At 52.8% G+C, this 18,959-nt stretch overlaps 8 protein-coding genes across 8 annotated transcripts; 5 read left to right on the top strand and 3 right to left on the bottom strand.

Moving 5' to 3' along the window:
* Positions 1–62: 62 nt before the first annotated feature.
* Positions 63–3,337, top strand: COCVIDRAFT_16609 (hypothetical protein; the record flags this gene model as incomplete). Its single annotated transcript, XM_014700343.1, has 2 exons — positions 63–3,086; positions 3,150–3,337. Coding segments are annotated over 2 exons (3,212 nt in total), but the record flags the coding sequence as incomplete, so codon positions are not given.
* A 1,339-nt stretch (positions 3,338–4,676) lies between these two features.
* COCVIDRAFT_101361 (hypothetical protein) lies at positions 4,677–5,595 on the bottom strand (the record flags this gene model as incomplete). The annotated part of the gene is made up of 2 exons (XM_014700359.1): positions 4,677–5,285; positions 5,350–5,595. 2 exons carry the CDS (start codon positions 5,593–5,595, stop codon positions 4,677–4,679), a joined length of 855 nt encoding a protein of 284 aa, XP_014555845.1.
* A 1,318-nt stretch (positions 5,596–6,913) lies between these two features.
* On the bottom strand, positions 6,914–8,610 carry COCVIDRAFT_101244 (hypothetical protein; the record flags this gene model as incomplete). The annotated part of the gene is made up of 3 exons (XM_014700360.1): positions 6,914–7,318; positions 7,373–8,421; positions 8,469–8,610. The coding sequence occupies 3 exons, from the start codon at positions 8,608–8,610 to the stop codon at positions 6,914–6,916; spliced, it is 1,596 nt and encodes a 531-aa protein (XP_014555846.1).
* A 552-nt stretch (positions 8,611–9,162) lies between these two features.
* COCVIDRAFT_38407 (hypothetical protein) lies at positions 9,163–10,862 on the top strand (the record flags this gene model as incomplete). The annotated part of the gene is made up of 3 exons (XM_014700361.1): positions 9,163–9,180; positions 9,237–9,329; positions 9,384–10,862. The coding sequence occupies 3 exons, from the start codon at positions 9,163–9,165 to the stop codon at positions 10,860–10,862; spliced, it is 1,590 nt and encodes a 529-aa protein (XP_014555847.1).
* A 403-nt stretch (positions 10,863–11,265) lies between these two features.
* Positions 11,266–12,087, bottom strand: COCVIDRAFT_101164 (hypothetical protein; the record flags this gene model as incomplete). Its single annotated transcript, XM_014700362.1, has 3 exons — positions 11,266–11,396; positions 11,449–11,714; positions 11,792–12,087. The coding sequence occupies 3 exons, from the start codon at positions 12,085–12,087 to the stop codon at positions 11,266–11,268; spliced, it is 693 nt and encodes a 230-aa protein (XP_014555848.1).
* Positions 12,088–12,493: 406 nt separating this feature from the next.
* Positions 12,494–13,200, top strand: COCVIDRAFT_38409 (hypothetical protein; the record flags this gene model as incomplete). The annotated part of the gene is made up of 6 exons (XM_014700363.1): positions 12,494–12,718; positions 12,768–12,785; positions 12,842–12,922; positions 12,974–13,022; positions 13,075–13,113; positions 13,175–13,200. The coding sequence occupies 6 exons, from the start codon at positions 12,494–12,496 to the stop codon at positions 13,198–13,200; spliced, it is 438 nt and encodes a 145-aa protein (XP_014555849.1).
* A 485-nt stretch (positions 13,201–13,685) lies between these two features.
* COCVIDRAFT_101261 (hypothetical protein) lies at positions 13,686–14,924 on the top strand (the record flags this gene model as incomplete). Its single annotated transcript, XM_014700364.1, has 4 exons — positions 13,686–13,949; positions 14,009–14,255; positions 14,322–14,815; positions 14,874–14,924. The coding sequence occupies 4 exons, from the start codon at positions 13,686–13,688 to the stop codon at positions 14,922–14,924; spliced, it is 1,056 nt and encodes a 351-aa protein (XP_014555850.1).
* A 1,221-nt stretch (positions 14,925–16,145) lies between these two features.
* On the top strand, positions 16,146–18,693 carry COCVIDRAFT_101233 (hypothetical protein; the record flags this gene model as incomplete). The annotated part of the gene is made up of 2 exons (XM_014700365.1): positions 16,146–18,305; positions 18,355–18,693. 2 exons carry the CDS (start codon positions 16,146–16,148, stop codon positions 18,691–18,693), a joined length of 2,499 nt encoding a protein of 832 aa, XP_014555851.1.
* Positions 18,694–18,959: the final 266 nt, after the last annotated feature.

Below are 18,959 nucleotides of genomic sequence, written 5' to 3' on the forward strand. Positions count from 1 at the left end.
CGCCGCCGCCGCCACCACCACCACCACCACCGCCCCCGCCCCTTTGGGCCACAGGCACGCAGGATCACGCCAGCACGCGGCGAGCCAGAGCAAAGACCATTCCCGAACCGCAAGCCGAACCCACGCCGCGAGCCCAAGCAGGGATCACAATCGCAGTGAAAGTAACACCAGCGCAAAATTGGACGACCATTATCAAGGCACCCCGCCCCGCACCCGCGAGCGGAGGGAAAAGGACAAAAAGACCATGTTGTCACGGGCGCTGCAAAAGGCAAACACGGCCGTCCTGCTCGACAATGCCCAAAACTTCGAGGGCGCCATGGAGGCGTACGAGGACGCGTGCAAACTCCTGCAGCAGGTCATGGTCCGCAGCTCTCAGGAGGAGGACAGGCGCAAGTTGGACGCCATTCGTGTAACATATACCAACCGGATAGAAGAGCTCCGTCGACTTGACCCTGCCTACACCCATGGCAACGGCAAGTCACTGCCCGCTCGCCCTATGAGTGGGGAATCGCTGGACGAACACCGCTCAATGCTCTTACTAGAGGACGATGACGAAGAGCCTGCAGTAATACAAACTGCCTCTGTTTCTCGAATCGTAAACGACGCCTCGGTATACGAAAACTCCTTCGCCGGCGAACCAGAACAACCCCCTTCACACCAATTGCCCCTGCGCAGTGACTACCAAGGTCCCCGCGAGTCGGTCATCTCAACTGCCATCCGCGATGTGCAAAAAGGTATGCAAAACTCGCAATTCAGTCTACAGCCACCGCCTGCTAGACTTGGGCCTTCAGCTACGTCTGGTCGCTCTTCGGTTGCCGAATCAGCAATGGATCGCACATACATGCCCCCACCCCTCTCGCCAAGGAGATCAAAATCACCCCTATTCGACAGCCAGAGTGAATCCAGACCTGACGAGCCCGGCCGGTTGTTGCAACCGCAGCAGACACTAGAAACCAATCACCAGCGAGTCCACAGCAACGAGTCTACATCATGGCTTGACACCATAGACGAATCTGGAGGCTCCTCATGCTCCTCTTCGGTGCACTCCATGTCCCCGGGAGGGCCACGCCGAAAACACCTACGGAACCCAAGTGGAGAGACCGAAGCAGAGTTTGACGCGGCGCTCGATGCTGCCGTTGAAGCTGCGTACGACGACGGTTACGAACCTTATGATGACGACATGTCCACGCCAGCCGATCTGATATCGGCCAAGATGCGAAACGTGGAAATGGCCAAGGAGCGCGTACGGGAAGCAGAACGCGAAGAGGCTATTGCAGCGGCCAAATATCGTTACAAAGAAACCCAAATCCGCAATGAGGCATTGCCACACGTACGCGAGACTGCCGAAATCACCCTCAACGACGAGGCGGAAGAGGAGGAAAGGCTACTCGATGAGATGACCAGAGAGTACATGCTGGACGGTTTCGATTTCGACTTGCAAACAAAATCAGCGCTGCCACGACAGTCAGACTCGAGCAACTTTTCTGGAAGCACATACAACAGTTCAGTGTCCTCGCACAGGACAACAGGCGGGACGTCGCTCTCAACTGTTACCGAAGTGGTCCACCCGTCATCCAAACCACCGCCCGTACATTCTCCTCCTGCGGTCCCCGCCCCGTCTGGTGCTCTGCCTGCACTGCCCCCAGTTCTCGAGTCACAAGCATCCAATACGACCGATGCAGCAGAGGTTACTCCCCGGCCCAACACCGCAAGCAAGGACGCCGCTTCTGTGCGAAGCCGCAGATTATCAGGGCAAAACGCCAAATCGCTCAAGATCGAGACATCTGTGCTCAATATTCCGCCTGCGCCCCATACGGAGAAACCGCCCGTACCAGCAAAGGACGTGCCCATTGATCTTCCTGCACAACCAAAGTCTGCTGCTGCTGCATCGTTTAGCACTAGCAAGCCTTCCCTGGATTCGACATTCAAGTTGCCTGCACTGCCGCAAATTGCCCAACAGACCAGTCTTGCCGCTCCTTCACCACAGCCCGCACTGTATAGTCCTTCTGAGAATGGTCCTAGTCCGTCGCCAATGCTACACGGTGTCTCAAGCGAGCCTGGTCTTGTGCCAGGTTCCCCGAAAACCGGAAAAACCCCAGCCTTGGGTATTAGAAAAAACAAATCTTCGCTTAGCTTGAAGCAGCGGAATTTGTCCATGTCTAGCCCAGATGGCTCAGATGTATCCATTGGAACGCCGCTCAGCACAACCTTTTCCGTCACCGGACGGAAACCTAGCAACGCCGGACTGCCCATCCCAACTCCTAGCCTTCCTACGTTTAACATTGATGGTCTCCCGAGCGGTGGAATGCACCTGTTTGAGAGCGATATTCACTCGCCCTTTTCTCCTGGCTCGCCCAGTCCAGCAATCACAAATGCACCCATTCCACTGGAGCCGTGTCCGGACTCGTATTTGTTGAGGCCATTCTGGTTGATGCGATGCTTCTATCAGACTATCGCGCACCCCCGTGGTGGTTACCTCTCAACCAAGCTTTTCATTCCTCGCGATGTCTGGCGCGTCAAGGGTGTCAAACTGAAGAACGTTGAAGACAAGATCGCCAACTGCGACATGCTCACAGCAGCCCTGCAGAAGCTAGCTGCTGTTGACACAAACGATGCGGATGCTGTGCTAGAAGAGATGCAGTCTCTAGAACTAGTGCTTGACCAGGTACAGGCTCAACTAGCCAAGAAGCTGGGTAACGAAGTTGGCATACAATCTGTATCAATCCTCTTCAAAGATGCAACTACCGTGGGCGAAGGCACAGCATCTGCAGACGGCGTTTCCAAGGGCCCAACAACTAGCCAAGACTTTGTACCCAAGGGCGCTGTTGCCCAGGGCAAGTCGTACCTGGCGTCATGGCGCAAACTACGGTCCAAGAACTCTGGTGTCAATCTCGCCAACATGGCTACCGGTACCACGAGGAGTACAGAGGTGCCCAAGGATACGCTTGTCATGGCTACCCTTCCCATGACGAGTTTGACAAGCATACGTTTTGCAAAGCGCGACATTTCGGGTATGAACTTTGAGGGCCCCAATGCAGGATACATGGGATCTTTGGCGCGCTTGTTCGATGCAGTTCAGATACTGGGTGAGTTCTTTTTTGTTTTGCTTATGCTCTGCAATGGTTTACTAACTGCATTATTTCTTGTAGATCAAATCGCGCGTCAAGTCGAAGACCCAGGTCTCAAGCACTCTTCACCTACTCATGTTGGACTCGAACTGTCAACTCGCCATGCCGCAGAGTTCTTTGGCTTCTACATTTGTCGTTTTGTCCTTTCCGACGTGACGCTTATGCTGGACAAGTTTATCAAGAGAGGGAGTGAGTGGGTTTTGGTTTAAGAGGTGTGTGTGGGAGTGTGAGAGTGAGTGAGAGTGAGAGAAAGAGAGAAAGAGGCTTGCAAGAAGAGGACACATTTTCCTCCTTATTCCCTCGCGCGTTCCTACCCGTCCCATCATTGGAAGTGATGGTCGATGGGGGTGTTGTTGAACGTTGAAACCGTAATGAGAAAGAAGAGCATGTCACAATGCATCTAGTGCGTCTCCATTCGTGTGTAACTATTCGCCTTAATCAGGTGTATTCTTACTCTTACTCTTCTTCTTCTTCTTCTTCTTCTTCTTCTTCTTCTTCTTCTTCTTCTTCTTCTTCTTCTTCTTCTTCTTCTTCTTCTTCTCTTTTCTCTCTCTTTCTTTCTCTCTCTCTCTTCTCCATCTTCCTCCCATCTATTCTCTCCAACTCTCTTCCTTTCTCTTCTTCTTTTTTTTTCTTCCACCCTCTCGACAACCTCCTGTACCAACGACGAACAGGGCCCGCGCATATCACCTACCTACCTACTTCCTTTTATCCCCTCCCCGCCGTTTTAGAACCATTTCAACGCAAATTATCCTTGGGAATCTCTTCCTTGTCGTTTTCCATGTATTCTCTTTTTCGTCAAAAACTTGGTCTTGCACTTTCTCCCTTGTTTCCTTCCTTACTACGTCTGTCTCTCTTGATCTAGAAGGATTTCGGTGCCAATGAGAGTAGAAAAGAGAAAGAGAAAGCTGGTGGGGGAATAGGGAATATATATGGACATGAGGATGGTGAGGGGGGGTAAACGAAGGATGGGGTAGAGGAGCGGTGCTAGGTGTTGGATTACTATTCTTCTTCGTCTTCTTCTTTTTCTTCTTCTTTGGGTTTTCTTGGTCATGAGGTTATGGATTGCGTTCTTCTTGCTTTATTTTTTGTCCCTGTTTTTTCTTTGCTCTTTTGCCACTTCGCACTTTGCTACTTGATCTTGCTATTTTGGTTTGTCCCCTCTCTCTCTCTCTCTTTTGGGGGGTTTTCCCCATTTATTGGGATGGGTTGATTTCTTTGGTCTTGATCCATTTTTTACCTTTTTGGCTTGTTTTGCACGTCTCTTTGAAGATATCCCAAACCTCTTTTTTTGTTGTTGTTGTTGTCTTATCCCATGTTAGCTTAGCTTAGCTGCACTTTTGTTAGCGAATATCGAACTATCGTTATGGCCATTATTGGTTTATTCGCTCACTTGAAGACCCATTTTCTAGAGATAGAAAAGTTTAGTGTGATAAGAAAGTTGATTTTTAGTAGGTGAAGACGAAGAGCTGCTACCTAACAGGCTAGCTACGGACAAGAGAGGTAAGGGAAATAGAGTAGAATACACACGTAGGGTACAGTATGCTCTCAAATAACCAATGCCTGTGCCACTTGCTTCGCGGATTGGGTCTCACTCCTATTCCAAAGCTCCTGATGCGTGTAGAACCTCCCATTCTCAGGTGGTGGTCTCTTCAGCTGACCTCTTGCCGCCAACCGCCTGCTGCTCGATAGTGTCTCATGTAGCTCGGCAGAAGCGTCGTCGTTTTCGCCACTTGGCAGATTGAGTGGGCGACCCCATGCCGCTTGTGCACTTTCCAACCCACTGCTTGCACGAATTGTACGTATGACGGCTAAAGAGGCGATGAGATTGGCTTTCAGCATCGCTATTTGGAATACAGTGAGGGCCAGCTGCAGGCTGCTAATGGCGTTACTGACGGGAGCGTTCATTTCCCGGTGGAACATGCGTCCGAGTGCCGTTAGGTTGTTGCTCAAGTTGGGAATTGACTGGACGTATTCGAGGTATGGGTTTGTAAGATCGTTTGTTACGTTGCCGAATGTGAGTGTTGCAGTGGGAAAGACGGTTGGAGAGACTCCACTCGCGTTCAGGGAGAGTGTAGGTGTGGTTGTGTTTGAAGGTGACGTAGAGTTGATGGCAACAGAGACATTGACCGTATTTACAGCAGTGAGCCATTCAGTCTGGAGTTCTGGCCGTCAACTTCGAATTCATATCGAGACATGAAAGGTATGGTGAAAAACACACCTTGTTTGTATCAAGCTGATATTTTCCTCTCAGGATAGTGCTGGTGATGTTGTTCACAAGATCGGCAGTGCCCATTGAGCTACTGTCGATCATGCTGCTGAAACCGAAGCCAGAGACTGCGTTGTTGGGGTCCCCGATAGAATTCGCCGCCGCATTGATGAGGCTCCTCAAATCAGCGAGGTCCTGTACAGCCGGTGCGACAGCTGCCGCAGCGATTGGAATGAGGACGAGGCCGGTTACCAGCATAGTGTATAGTTCGTCGGATAGGCAAGCAGGGGGAAATTTGCCAAGTTATCAATGCAGTTAGCAAGTATCGACACTGATAACTGCTAGGTGGAAAGGTTGAGAGAATAATAAGGAAAATCGCCACAAGCTAAGTGTTGCTTGTAGTGTGTTGTGGATGACGGTAAGACAATCAGAAGCTACGCAGCGCAGAATATATTGCATAGCTTGTTTAGCCATCTAGTCGATGGAAGCCACGATGATCACTGTAAACACAGACAGAATAAGGATAGCCGTTTCGTGCTTGCCGCATCAGTACACATCCAGAGATTCCTATTTCCTACCTGTTGCTCCTCCCTTGCATTTTACCTCTAGAGTCAACATTTTGTACTCACTCTCTATTTTTAAACAACACATTAGTCCCACTTGTATCTCCAACGTCTATTCTCTTTATCCCTGCATTTCTGCCACCGTCTCCACTTTGGCCACCACCCATGATCTGTGCAGATAAAGTTGGGCGAGGAAGGCTCGAGCTCCAAAGAACAGCTGGCTTGTGCGAGGACAGTGCGTTTCTTTGCTCCAGTGGTAGCTTCCTATCTACGTTCAGCTATCTGACTTGGCGCAAACAAATTGAGTTTTTGAATTAGCATTCGTCAAAATCAAGTCAGGGCATGACCATAGCGCATATGTCAGATGTAATGTAGACTGCTTAATCCATGCCGAATTCCGGTTGTTGAGTATTGCAACTGTGCTCCACCAAAGATAGTACCTGGTAAAAGGTAGTTGAGCATAGACATGGTTGGTGTCAAAGCTTGACTTTACCCCCCGGACGTTATTATTGAACTATAACACACGCGCATTGACCGAACTTTGAGTAGATATCTTTCGACTACCATATTGGGTGGAGCATCTTGTAGCGATTTCGCATCATCAAATATTGAATGCATATACTATATGGCTCTTATTTTGCAAGCAAATTGATACAGAAACGTTACGTACTTGAAAACAAACCGAAGATGAGAGAATAACCTGTAATATTCCCAAAATACTATTTCCATGCCAGTGCACAAAATTGTGAATACGTGGTCTGTCAAAACTGCTCGAGAATTTTGCTTGTTCAGCGAAAATGACCAGAATCACGGATCCTGGCCGTCAACCTATCCAAAGTGTCCGTTTCCCAGCAGACGGCGGTACACCGTAGCTATGCAGTACAAACAGATGACCATACAATTTTCCAATTCTGACCCTTATCCACTCCAGATTGTCTCTCACCCATGACATGCAATGATCGCCATGAGCAGCCGGTATATTCGTCAAGTTTACAAATTTCGACGTCCCAGGACTAGAGATCCATGCTATCATTTCTAGATCGCGAATCGCCGTTGGCCTTCTCATATGCTCTCCACCACAGCGCCATGTTGGCTGCTACTAGCAAGTCCATCATTTTCAGGCCTTCATCCTCGAGAATAATCTTTCCAAGTTTTGCTTGCTTGCCACCCATACCTCCTCCTGCAAACTCCTGTCCAAGAGAGAGATCCATGCGGTCTTCATTGTTTTCATCTACATTAATAGATGTTGTAGAGTTGTTGCGAGAATGGCGACCTCGGCGAAAGAAGGAAGACCGCTTAGATGCTTCAACTCCTCTAGCCGCGGATCTCTTTGGGCCACTGGGGAGGTTAAACCTGAGCTCGCTCAAGCTTGTACTTGAAATTGGTGCTCCTTGAAGTCCTGGAATAAGATGGCGACACTAGTATAACAATTAGCCTCTTTGGTATCAATGTGACAGAGCTGGCATAGCTACCTTCAGAGATCCTCCACCCACACCGGTAATAAACTCACAGCGCCCATTCCATGGACTTGTGAAGACATAGCCACGAAAACTTGTTTGTCTTTCAGAAACCTGAATGCTGCCGTGTGTCTGATCGTCATGTGCCTGGAATGAAGGTGAGAGCGGAGAGCGTAGGTCCATCGACGGTCTCTCAGCCTGTCCAGTATAGCTACCTTTGGAACTGGGCCGAGCGTAATTGGCGTCGTAAGAGCTATTCTTCCTATGTCCAAATGCATGGCCCAAGTGCTGTGAGCCTTCCAGCCAGATACGTCGACGGAATACATTATCACTCGCGGCCTGGCCCCCTGTTTGCGATTCCACTGTATCAGAATGTCCCGTTTGCCATGACTGAGTAGAGAAGCCACTGTCTCGGCTCACCAAAGGTGGCTGGGGTTTGTCGGAGGATTCCAAGTGAAGGAATTTAGAGTATCCAGGATTGAACACCTGGATGTACATCGGCGCCCCGGACTTTTTCTTGTTAGTGGGATCTCTCAAAGCTGAAGATGAAATCTCAACGATGGGAGGATCCTCGATACGGGCAACATTCCATTGAGCGCCAGATGCCGGGTCTCTCCGGATGAGCGTGAGTGATGGGGGTTCACGTGGTGGGTTCTCTGATCGCCGACGTGGCAGCGGCGGTGGCCTCTCGTTTTCCTGTTGGTGTTGGGTCGAGTCAAATGAACGCCGCGGATTGCTGTAGTCTGGCGCATGTACCCCTTGTCTTTGCGAAAAGTTTCCGGCGCTGATATTGTGGCTATTTGAGTAATTATCAATAGGAGCTAGGGTTCCTGGCACGGGTTTTCGCATTGGAGGAACAGCATTGGAAGTTCCTGGAACCGCTTTCCGCGGAACCAGCGGGGCAGATGATAGATTTTGGCCTACAGCATCAGGACCTCTCAGCTCTGGAGGATCGACGAGGTAAGCGTCCTCGGGCTGGTTGACGTGGACATAGTACAATGAGCTTTGGATGTCTTCTGCTGTCACTACCTTCTCGCGTGGTTTCATAGGTGAAAGAAAAACATCTGGAGATGTCAGGATACGTTTGACTTGTGAAATTGGGCGATCGTACCTCTGCTACCAGGAACACGCGCGATGTACAGTACTAGCGGATCATTCCTAAAATGTGTCGGATTCCTTGGGTAAGATGGTGGGTTAAAGGCAAGTGCTGTAAGTGAAGAGAGTGACTTTGCTTCGACAACGGGCGTAGCCATGAGAGCGAAAGAGGCGGGCACTGGTGACGGGGAAGGAGAGTGTGCGACGGTGGCTTTGAGGGTGTTGCCGCGTGCCACAAGGACTGTTATTGCAGTCCTGGGCAGCGTTGCCTAGGATATATGTGACAAGCAGTCAACGCTCAGGTTTGTGCTTGCCCCCGTGTGGCTGTGCGGCCGCGTCTCCCCACTAAGGACATCAGTCTTATATGTGCGTATAGTTGGAGCAGAAGCGCCGCCGTCTTGGCCTATTGCTGCGCAGGGCGACTGACAGGTGGATCGGGCTGACGCGCATCAATCCGCAGGGCTCTGCTGGCGATGCTGGTGGTGAAGGAGCCTGTAGCCATGAGCACGCGAGGTTATTTCTGGTTAGACCTGGCTCGCGGCCGCTGATTGGCCCTTGAAACCAAGGGTCCAAGCGCGGAAAGTGTCTGCGAAATCTTGGCTTCCATGCATTCAAACCTCGATTTTCGCGGGCCGCACACGACACACTCGCCCCGCCCAATACATGCCCACCCGCTTTGCTGATACTCGCGCGCATCTAGCTGATACAAGATGGGGGACAATCTCGAGGTATGTGGCGACAGTATTGCCTATCTATCCTCCTTGCCGCTGACCGGAAGCTGTAGGAGCGATTGAAGAGCCACGCGCGGGCATTCGAAGGGCTCATGTCCTTGATACCCGCAAAGGAATACTACGGAAAGGACGAGAGTATCACCAGCGTATGCACCTCTGCCTTCCTGCGCCCCCGCCCCGTGCTGATATGATGTCTGCAGACGCAATGGCAAAAGAGAGGAAAGAAGCAAACCCTCGAAGAACGACAGGCTGCCAAGCGTGCGAAGCTGGATCCTGCCTCCCACAAAAGCGCCAAAGATGTCATGGATGAGAACGCGCTGAAGCGGAAACGTGAGTTGGAGGGTGATGCCGACACTGAGGTTTCCGAGGCCGAGTCGTCCGATCTTGACATGGACATCACAAAGGAGAAGCCCCTAGAGGGAATCAAAAGCAAAGCAAAAAAGCAGAAAACTCAGCCTGTCGAGCCAGAAGATAACAACGACGAGACTGCCGAGACACGGGCCTTGTCAAAATCTGAAGCCAAAGCTGCGGCTAAGGCAGAGAAGCGGAGAGAGAAGAGAAAGGAGAAGCAGGAGAAGAACAAGCAGAAGTTGGAGGCAAAGAAGAACAAAAAAACAGCGTTCGAAGGCCTCGTCGCCACCAAAGAGGCCAAGGAGGACCAGGACCAGGACGACGCCGAGGAAGAAGAGGATGATGACAACGCGGCTGCTGACGACTTTGAAAATGAAGACGACGAAATCGAAGCACTGGACGTCAGCGGTCTTGTCGAAGAGGGTCAGTCTACAGCTCCATCCACTGCTGCCAATTCCAACTCCTCCACAGCTTCTGTCGCCTCGGCCAGCTCATCAGCATCGTCGATACCCCAATCAACTGAAGAGGCGTCGCAAAAGAAAGCCAAGAAGCCTTACACCATTGATCCAAAAAGTCATGAAAATTTCCGCGCGCGATTGAATGCAAAGCTAGAAGCCATGCGCGCGGCACGGAAGGCTGACGGTCCGGACGGACGGCCTGCCCGGAACCGAGCGGAGCTCATTGAAGCACGGCGGAAGAAGGAGGCCGAGCGAAAAGCTGCTAAGAAAGCTCTTCGTCAAGAAGCAAAGGATGATGAAGCTCGCCGGCAAGCAGAAGAACAATTAGCACGCATAAGAGGCGGCTCGGGCTCCCCTTCTATCTTCCCGGCCAGATCACCAGAGGTTGAACGTAACTTCAATTTCGGCAATGTTGCTTGGGACGGGCAACACCTGGACCCAAATCTTTCTGGATTCTTGCAGTCAAGAAAAAAGAAGGGCAAGTCAGACAGCAAGACAGCCCTTGAAGCTGCACAGAAGAAGCAAGCCCGTATTAATGCGCTTGATGAGGATAAGCGTAAGGACATCCAAGAGAAGGAGCTATGGCTCGCTGCAAAGAAGAGAGCACAAGGAGAAAAGGTATTCGACGATGTAGGCCTTCTCAAGAAGAGTCTGAAGCGCCAGCAAAAACAAAAGGATAAGAGTACGCAGGAATGGAAAGAAAGGATTACCAATGTGGAGCAAGGCAAGGCGGCGAAGCAGAAGAAGCGTGAGGAGAACCTCAAGAAGCGTAGGGAGGAGAAGGGACAGAAGAAGGGGAAAAAGAAGGTCAAGAAGCCTGGCAAGAAAGTCAAGCGGCCAGGCTTTGAGGGCACCATGAAGGCACGATAGGCACTAGGTTGTACGAATATTGGTCAAGGACGGGAGGCATCGGTAAAAAAAAGGAGGCGGTAACGTGCGTGCTATCTAGGGAGCATTTTGGCGTTTGATACCATATCATGGAGTCTGCGGTCTTGAATATTACAATGCTTTCTACGAGAACTTTGTTTTGCGGTTCATGTGCTAGCTCTCTCTATCAAAGAAAAAATGGTATACCGATTGCTCTCTCCATAACCGGCAACGCAACCTGTACATTTGCTCCACGTAAAACCTGTGATTAGGTCATTGTATATGTCAAGGGCGGTTCTTTGAGTATACTGATGATGCATTGACAAAAGAAACCCAACGCTTGGTGTTGTCGAGTAGAACCGCTCCTATAATATTTACAACAATGTCACAAGGTTCAGAACTCCCCTTATCTGTAAGGTGCATCGGCACGAGCAGCCGCAGCAATCTCGGGCTCCCACTTGTCTCCGTTTGCCAGCAACTTCTCCTTGTTGTACAGAAGCTCCTCACGCGTCTCGGTGGCGTACTCAGCATTGGGACCTAAGGTTCGTCAGTATTTGTTCTGTAATCTTGCAATTCACCGCAAACATACCTTCGACAATGGCATCAACAGGGCAGCTCTCCTGGCACAGACCGCAGTAGATGCACTTTGTCATATCAATGTCGTAGCGCGTAGTCCTCCTGCTACCGTCCATGCGCTCCTCAGCCTCGATTGTGATGGCCTGCGCAGGGCAAATGGCCTCGCAGAGCTTGCAAGCAATGCAACGCTCCTCACCCGTGGGGTACCGTCGCAGAGCGTGCTCGCCTCGGAAGCGGGGTGAGATGGGGCCCTTCTCGAAAGGGTAGAAGATGGTGTATCTTCCGAAACAGTCAGATTTCCACCGGTCAAAGACTACAGACTCGCTCACAGCTCGCCGTCAGAGGGGCTTACTTACGCCGGTCGGAAAAACTGCTCGAGCGAGACATACATGCCACGGAACATCTCGATGAGCAAGAAGTACTTGCCGGCGCGGTCCAATGCGCCTTCGCCTTCATCCCATCGCTTGGGTTTCGGTAACCGGAAGCCTGGTGGCGGGGGTCCTGCTGGGGTGGCGGCACGGGAGAGGGTGGTAGAGAAGAAGACGACTGTGGCGGGCGAGGGGAGGCGTCCGGACGCGAAGTGTGGTGAGCGGAGCAGTGTGGCAGCTGGGCGGCTGCGTGCCAGCATTGTCAATGGCTTTGCGCTGGCCATTGTGAGCGTGGATGGGGTCGTGGGCGAGCCGTGGGTTGCTGTCGAATGCGGAGAGGTTGTCGCCAAGTTCGAAACTTGAGGTTGGTCGCTTGTAACGCCGAAGCTGCGATTGGCCAAGAACAGCAATGACGGCAACGAGGACTGGGAGGCAACTCTAAGGTTTGAGGTGTGCACTAGACAATACTCCAGACTCTACCTATCTGATTCTTGCTTTTTTGAAAAACACCATTAGTGTTGTTGTTTGTTGTTTTGGAGGTCCGTTTGATTGATGCTGCCAACGGCTTCCTGACGGCTGACTAACGTAATGTAACTTTAGTCTGAAGTTCTAAACTCTAGTCGAGCGCCGCCATCACCACCCTCCACCGACCTCGCTATCTCGCCAACGGCACTCTGCAAATCGCTCAACATGTTCCGAACAGCACTCCTCAGGTCCGCAAGGTCCGCTGTCCGCGCCGCACCACGATGCCAGACCGCAATGGCTCGCCCCGTTGCGCGAAGCTCCTTCGTTCAGCCAAAGCAAATCACCCCCTCCGTATACTTCCAGGCCGTACGATGCTACGCTGCGAGCGCTGGTCTGTCACGGGACGAGGTCACTGGCAGGATAATGGACCTGCTGAAGAACTTTGACAAGGTAATGGGAATGCGCTCGAATTTTGGGCTCGTCACTAACGCAATCGCAGGTCAATGACACCTCAAAGGTAGCTTTCCCACTTTGCATGGCCATTTTGCAGAGCGAATACTTATTTTTGCACAGCTCAATGCTGAGTCCCACTTCCACAACGACCTTGGTCTGGACAGCCTGGATACCGTAGAAGTAGTCATGGCAATTGAGGAGGTTAGTCGCAATGCGGGCTGCGTGCGAAAGAGCAAGCTGACAGTGGAGTAGGAATTCAGCATTGAGATCCCCGACAAGGAAGCCGATGCCATTCACAGCGGTACGTATTTCGAGGAATGTTGGAAGGATTTGGCATACTGATGATATCACAGTCAAGCAAGCAGTGGAGTACATCCTTGCCCAGCCCGATGGTGAGTGGCAATTTGGTACGCATCCCGTGGATTGTATGCTAACTTTGTGGTAGCGCACTAGATGATATCCAAGAAGCTGGGTACTGAGTCGGGGAAGATGGACGTGGACTTGGTGGTCGGTTCTACCGGCATTACTATATATATGCCTCCTTGTAAAACAGTCGCCGGGGTCGGCAAAGTGTACTTCTGATAGAATTGACGCTATCCACCTCCTGATGTTATGACTACTTGCCTATTTGTGGTGCCTAGAGGGCCGGTTACCAGAGGATGGAGGCGTGTGTAACTATTCTTGGCACGCGAGACCCGGGCCTCGTCCGCTGATTACTGTGACACGAGAACCAACCCCAACTCACGGCTTGCACAAGCGGCCTGCGATCGACCCCTTTGGACTGTCTGCATTGCATTGTAGTGGCCGGCGACTTTGGCACCCACAGTCCTCTTACACCGAAAGTCCCACAAAATCCGATACCGCGCATGCGCTGCCCAAGCGTCCTCATCCCTGCGTCCGTCGAGGAGCATCACCCATAATTTCCACCAGAACCCCCCACTAGTTCCACCAACACCACACCCCGATGGCTTCGAGCTCTGGTCTGACGCGCCGGAGAGGAGGCGGCGGTGGCGCCACAGGCAACGGCGAAGACGAGAGCAGCCGGGTCAGTTCGCCAGCACCAAAGCGCATCGACGATCGCACCCCCGAAACGTCCTACGAGAGCTCGGAGAATGGGCACAAGATTGCATTCGACCCGCGCGACATTAGCGAGAATGTGGAAAGAAGCAAACAGCCCAAGCTGACGCTGATGGAGGAAATTATCCTCATGGGGCTCAAGGACAAGCAGGTGGGTTGATTGCACATGGAAGGGTTGGCAAAGGGGGCAAGGCTGATGCACGAGAATAGGGATACCTTTCCTTCTGGAACGACAACATTTCGTATGCGTTGCGAGGATGCATCGTCATAGAATTGGCATTCCGAGGCCGGGTGAGCATGCAAAAGGACTCATCGCGACGACGGTTCCCGCTTGCAGACCGGGTTATTGAGGTGATTGACGACACGTTGACGGGCGAGGTCCTGTTGGACGAAGCCCTCAAGATGATGAAGTCAAGCGAGAAGATGAGTGTCAACTCATGGATTGATCTCATGAGCGGTACGTTGGGCAGCACACACGCTAGCGAAGTCGGTGTTCCAAGATACTGACTATGGGTGCATATAGGAGAGACATGGAATCTGATGAAGATTGGCTACCAATTGAAGCAAGTACGCGAGCGACTATGTAAAGGGCTTGTGGACAAGGGCATTCTGCGCACGGAAAAGAAGAACTTCCTGCTCTTCGACATGGCCACACATCCCGTCGCCGACGGCGGCGCAAAAGAGGAGATTCGACGCCGGGTCCGCAACGTTCTTACCAACCGCACCGTCGTCTTGCCAGGTAGCCAATTCCTTCCCGAAGAACTGGAGTTTAGGGTTTTGCGAACAATCACCATGGTCTGTGCAGCTTATGCAGCAAACGTGCTCGAGAACGCCTTGACGACGCTGGGACATGAGGCTCGGGAGCGAGCATTTGCCCAGGTGGACGAGCTCTTGGCAGAATACTCGCAGTGGCCTTTTGCAAAGCGGCAGGGCGGGTCACAGGGTATAGGTGCCAACTTGGGCCAACTTGTCACGGACGAGGTGAATGGGTCCAAGGATAAGGAGCTTCAGCTCGAGGTAAGTGTGCATGATTTCGGCATAGTAGTGGATGTAAGTGCTAATCAGTGGGCTACAGGTGGTTGCTGCGTGTTTGAGTGTTTTCACGAGGCTCGACTCACTACTCTGAGGGGGCATGGCATGTTACGTTCAACAATGTTGGGTGCACTGCAGGTAGGCGCAAGACCTCGGGGGCCAGCGAGGCATGGCGTTGGAGGCATCTGCCAGTAGTATATCAGGAACATGTAGCCGGTGGGCCGGTAGGCTGGCAAGTATAAGGCCTTGTCCGTCCTTAGCGTTGATGCAGCAGCTGAGCGATCAGGAGGTAGCAGCGCCGGCCGCGTCGTCTACTTTTTTTTTACCATTACTTCGACTTTCGGCCTCGACTTTGACTTGTACTTGGCGGTTCCTTAGACAAAATACAATATTTATTCTACACTGGACAAGGCCGAGCATTAGTGTACACGGTGGCTTTTGTCGAGCACGCAAGCAGGCAGGCTTATGCACTACTCTAGGATGCGGACTCGGAATGTACCCACCATGGCGCAGCACGTGACGAGCGCGTGGAGTCGACGGGTAGTATGCGGGCGTGTGCACCCAGGTGTAGTCGTACGGGAGAAGGGCGAGGGAGGAATAAGAGGAGGGATCTTGACTCGTTTCCCCAGAGATACTACACACAACCACCGCCGGTGGGCGGCGGGAGAGGGTGGTGTACAGTGTGGGCGTAGTCACTGTGGGATGGGCTGTGTGGCTCGGCGCTTGCAAGCGGCAACGCAAACCCATCAGCGCCCTGCCTGACACAACTCATCATCCCGAGCTTATCCACGCCCGCGACCCCTCACTAACTAAGGTACCGCAGCCAGGTGTTTCGCCGATTTAGGATTCTGCCAATACTCCGGGCCTGCCAGAGCCTTGCGGACCGCCGCTGCGCGCTCGACTACCCGATCGGCATTTCCTGCCCTGCACAGCCAAACAGATAGGCCCAGCCAGCCCGGTGACCAGTGACGACGCGCAAATTGCATGCTCCCAGAGGTATGTTTGAGTGCGTGTTTTTATCTCCCCGCTGTCGAGTAGTGCCATGTCGTCTCTGTGAGGACTTGCGTGTGTCTGTGTCGCGTTGGCGATGGCGGGCGAGGGCAGCGGCATTGGCCCTGGCGGCGCTGTTGTTGCTGCGTCGCTCTCCCGCCCCCTTCTTGGGCCAGTCGCGACCGCCTGCGACGCCCACCGACCACCGACCCACCCAGACGTCGACGCATCTATCCATCACTCCTGCCCACGTGTATGTCGCGGCTCTAACCAGGGCAGCTTCACGCAGGTCGCTCCTGCTGCGCGCAATAGACTCTCCCCCGCCATGCTGTCTCCGCCCACAGCCGACTCCCAGACGCTCGACTCGTCCACCGCCCAGCAGCAACAGCACGGCGCGTCCACCACTTCCTCCTCCACCACCACCAACAGCACCTCGGGCGACGGCGCCGTTCAGCCTCCCAACGCCCCTCCTCCCAGCATCAATGGAGCAGACATCGCGTCCGCCGAGAACAACGCGATCCGAGACGGAAAACAAAAGGCCAAGGCCGTCATGGCCGCCTCTGGCCTCAACCTGACGCCCACCCACGGCGACACGGCATCGCCAGCACATACCGACGCCATCAACGGCGCGTCGCCCAGTCGAAAGCGATCGCGTTCAGGCACCCGCAAGTCGTCGCGCACACCCTCGCACGATGACGGGGCGCAACCCACGGCCTCGCAGAAACAGCTTCTCGATCGCTACATTGCGCGCGACCTGCTTGACAGCGTCAACAAGTACGAACGCAACAAGCATTCCGAGAAGGTATACGGCCAACTAAACGACCTGCGTCACTTTTACCGCGACGAAGTCTATCCTGTGCGCCGCCAAAACCCCGGCGCAATTTTTGGCTATGGCTATGCCGGCTATGGCAACGGCGTGACTGACATTCCCCCGGACCCCAGAGATCCCCGCGCTCTCCCACAAACAAAATTGCTATATCCCGAACATGCCAAGCGCGCTGGCCGTCGGCTCGCGCCGCAATTGAAGATCCCGAGAGACAAGATAGCGCAGCAGGCGGAGCAGATTGAAGAGCTGGTGCCTGTGCGTCTGGACATTGAACTGGACAGATTGAAGCTCCGAGACACGTTTACCTGGAACCTGCACGACCGCGTCACAAACCCCCTCTTGTTCGCCCAGACGCTCGTTGAAGACTTCCAGATACCACCTGAGCTGCGCCAGAATGTAATGCAGCAGATTGATCGCGAGATCCACGAACAGGTCCAGGACTACTACCCTCATGCCTTCTTTGACGACGAGCCATTGGACCCCCACCTACCATACTCCGCATATAAGAACGACGAGATGCGGATATCAATCAAGTTGAACATCACCATTGGCCAGCACACTCTCATGGACCAATTCGAATGGGAAATCAACAACCCGTTGAATGCACCTGAGGAGTTTGCAAGACAGATGGCTGCGGACCTGTCCCTGTCCGGAGAGTTCACCACCGCCATTGCTCATTCCATAAGGGAACAATGTCAAATGTTTACAAAGAGTCTATACATTACAGGGCATCCCTTCGATGGGCGCCCTGTGGAGGATGCTGACATTCAGGACAACTTCTTGCCTTCTCCACTCCCCTCCGTCTTCCGCCCAATGCAGGCAACCAAGGACTACCAACCCTACCTGTACGAGCTGAGCAATGCAGACCTGGAGCGCGCCGAGCTCTCCATTATGCGCGAGCAGCGACGCCAGAAACGATCAGTCAATCGCCGCGGTGGCCCGGCACTACCAGATCTCAAGGATCGACAACGGACTGTACGCACACTGGTTGTTTCGTCGGTTCTACCAGGAGCTGCAGAGACCATCGAAGAAAGCCAGCTTTTCAAGGCGACAAGGAAAGCTAGGGAAGGCCGTCGTCGCGCTGAAGGCAGTTCAGACGAGTCTGATAGCGATGAGTCTGTGCTGGAATCACCTGCTCCCGCGCAGTTGACTGGAGGTACTGCCCGAACTCGTGGTATGCGTGGAGCAGCTACCGCCGCTCAAGCCGCCATGCGTTCGGCCATTGGCCGATCAGCAACACCTGAAGTGTCCACTCTCCAGCCTCATCATGAGCCGCGGACAGCCAGATCGCTCAGATATGAAACGCGCGAGGAGAGCGTGTCTGAATCGACTTCACTCATAGTCAAACTTCGCATCTCATCGGCCAAGTTGAAAGAGTGGCAGGCCAATCCAAAAGCATTCGCAAAGCCTGCTTCCACCCCAATGATGGCACCATCGCAAACGCCGGCACGAAATACACCTACTGCAAACTCAATGCCTCCGCCACCATCACCATCACCGGCTTTGCCTTCTCGCTCTACTCCGACAGCGCCTCCATCTGTCGAAGCATCACCCCGCCTGTCCACAACTTCCACACCAGCTGCTTCGAATGAGCAACGACAATACAGACCAGATGGCTCAATGGAAGCACCTTGGCCTGCGCCTTCTGTCTCACAACATGTAAGATGATCCCCCATGGCAATGTGGAAACCGTTCTGACTTTGACAAGCCTCCCCCACCTCCGTGGCTCCAACAAGGATTGCAGGATCTCCGTGACCGAAATCCCGGTGAACTCTTCGAATCCACTATGCGTTATGCAGTCATGAACGAGGCCGCGGAAGATCCCAAGACCGGCGCCGTTGCTCCCAAGCAAGTTCGGATAGATACACTTGCCCCAGGTGCACCACTGCCTGCGAACCACAAAGCATACTTCCTACCTCGGATTCGATGCATGGATTGCCCTGGAAAGCTGTACAATGCAGGTCCCGAGCAGACAGTCAACAATTTCGAACTCCATCTGAAGAATCGGGCGCATACGGAGAACGTACGAAAACGAACTGGTCAATGATTGGTTATAGGAATGGAAAACAATTGCGAACGTGCATTCAACCTCGCGATTTAGGCAGGTCATTTTTTAGGGGGTGCATCATTTTGTCCATAAGCGAGCGCATTCAGGGTATACAGTTCCATGTACAAATAGCAGCTCGGATTAGGAGCATGTGGAGTTGCACATGCAGACCGCGTGCTGTTGCTTAGGCGTTCTTATTTGCTGGCTAAAAGACCTGGAAAACCGTAGCCCCCACGTTGGATCACTTCTGTACGGCGGACGTCATT

This window comes from Bipolaris victoriae (assembly GCF_000527765.1).
Source record: "Bipolaris victoriae FI3 unplaced genomic scaffold scaffold_50, whole genome shotgun sequence".
In the NCBI taxonomy this organism is placed as follows: domain Eukaryota; kingdom Fungi; phylum Ascomycota; class Dothideomycetes; order Pleosporales; family Pleosporaceae; genus Bipolaris; species Bipolaris victoriae.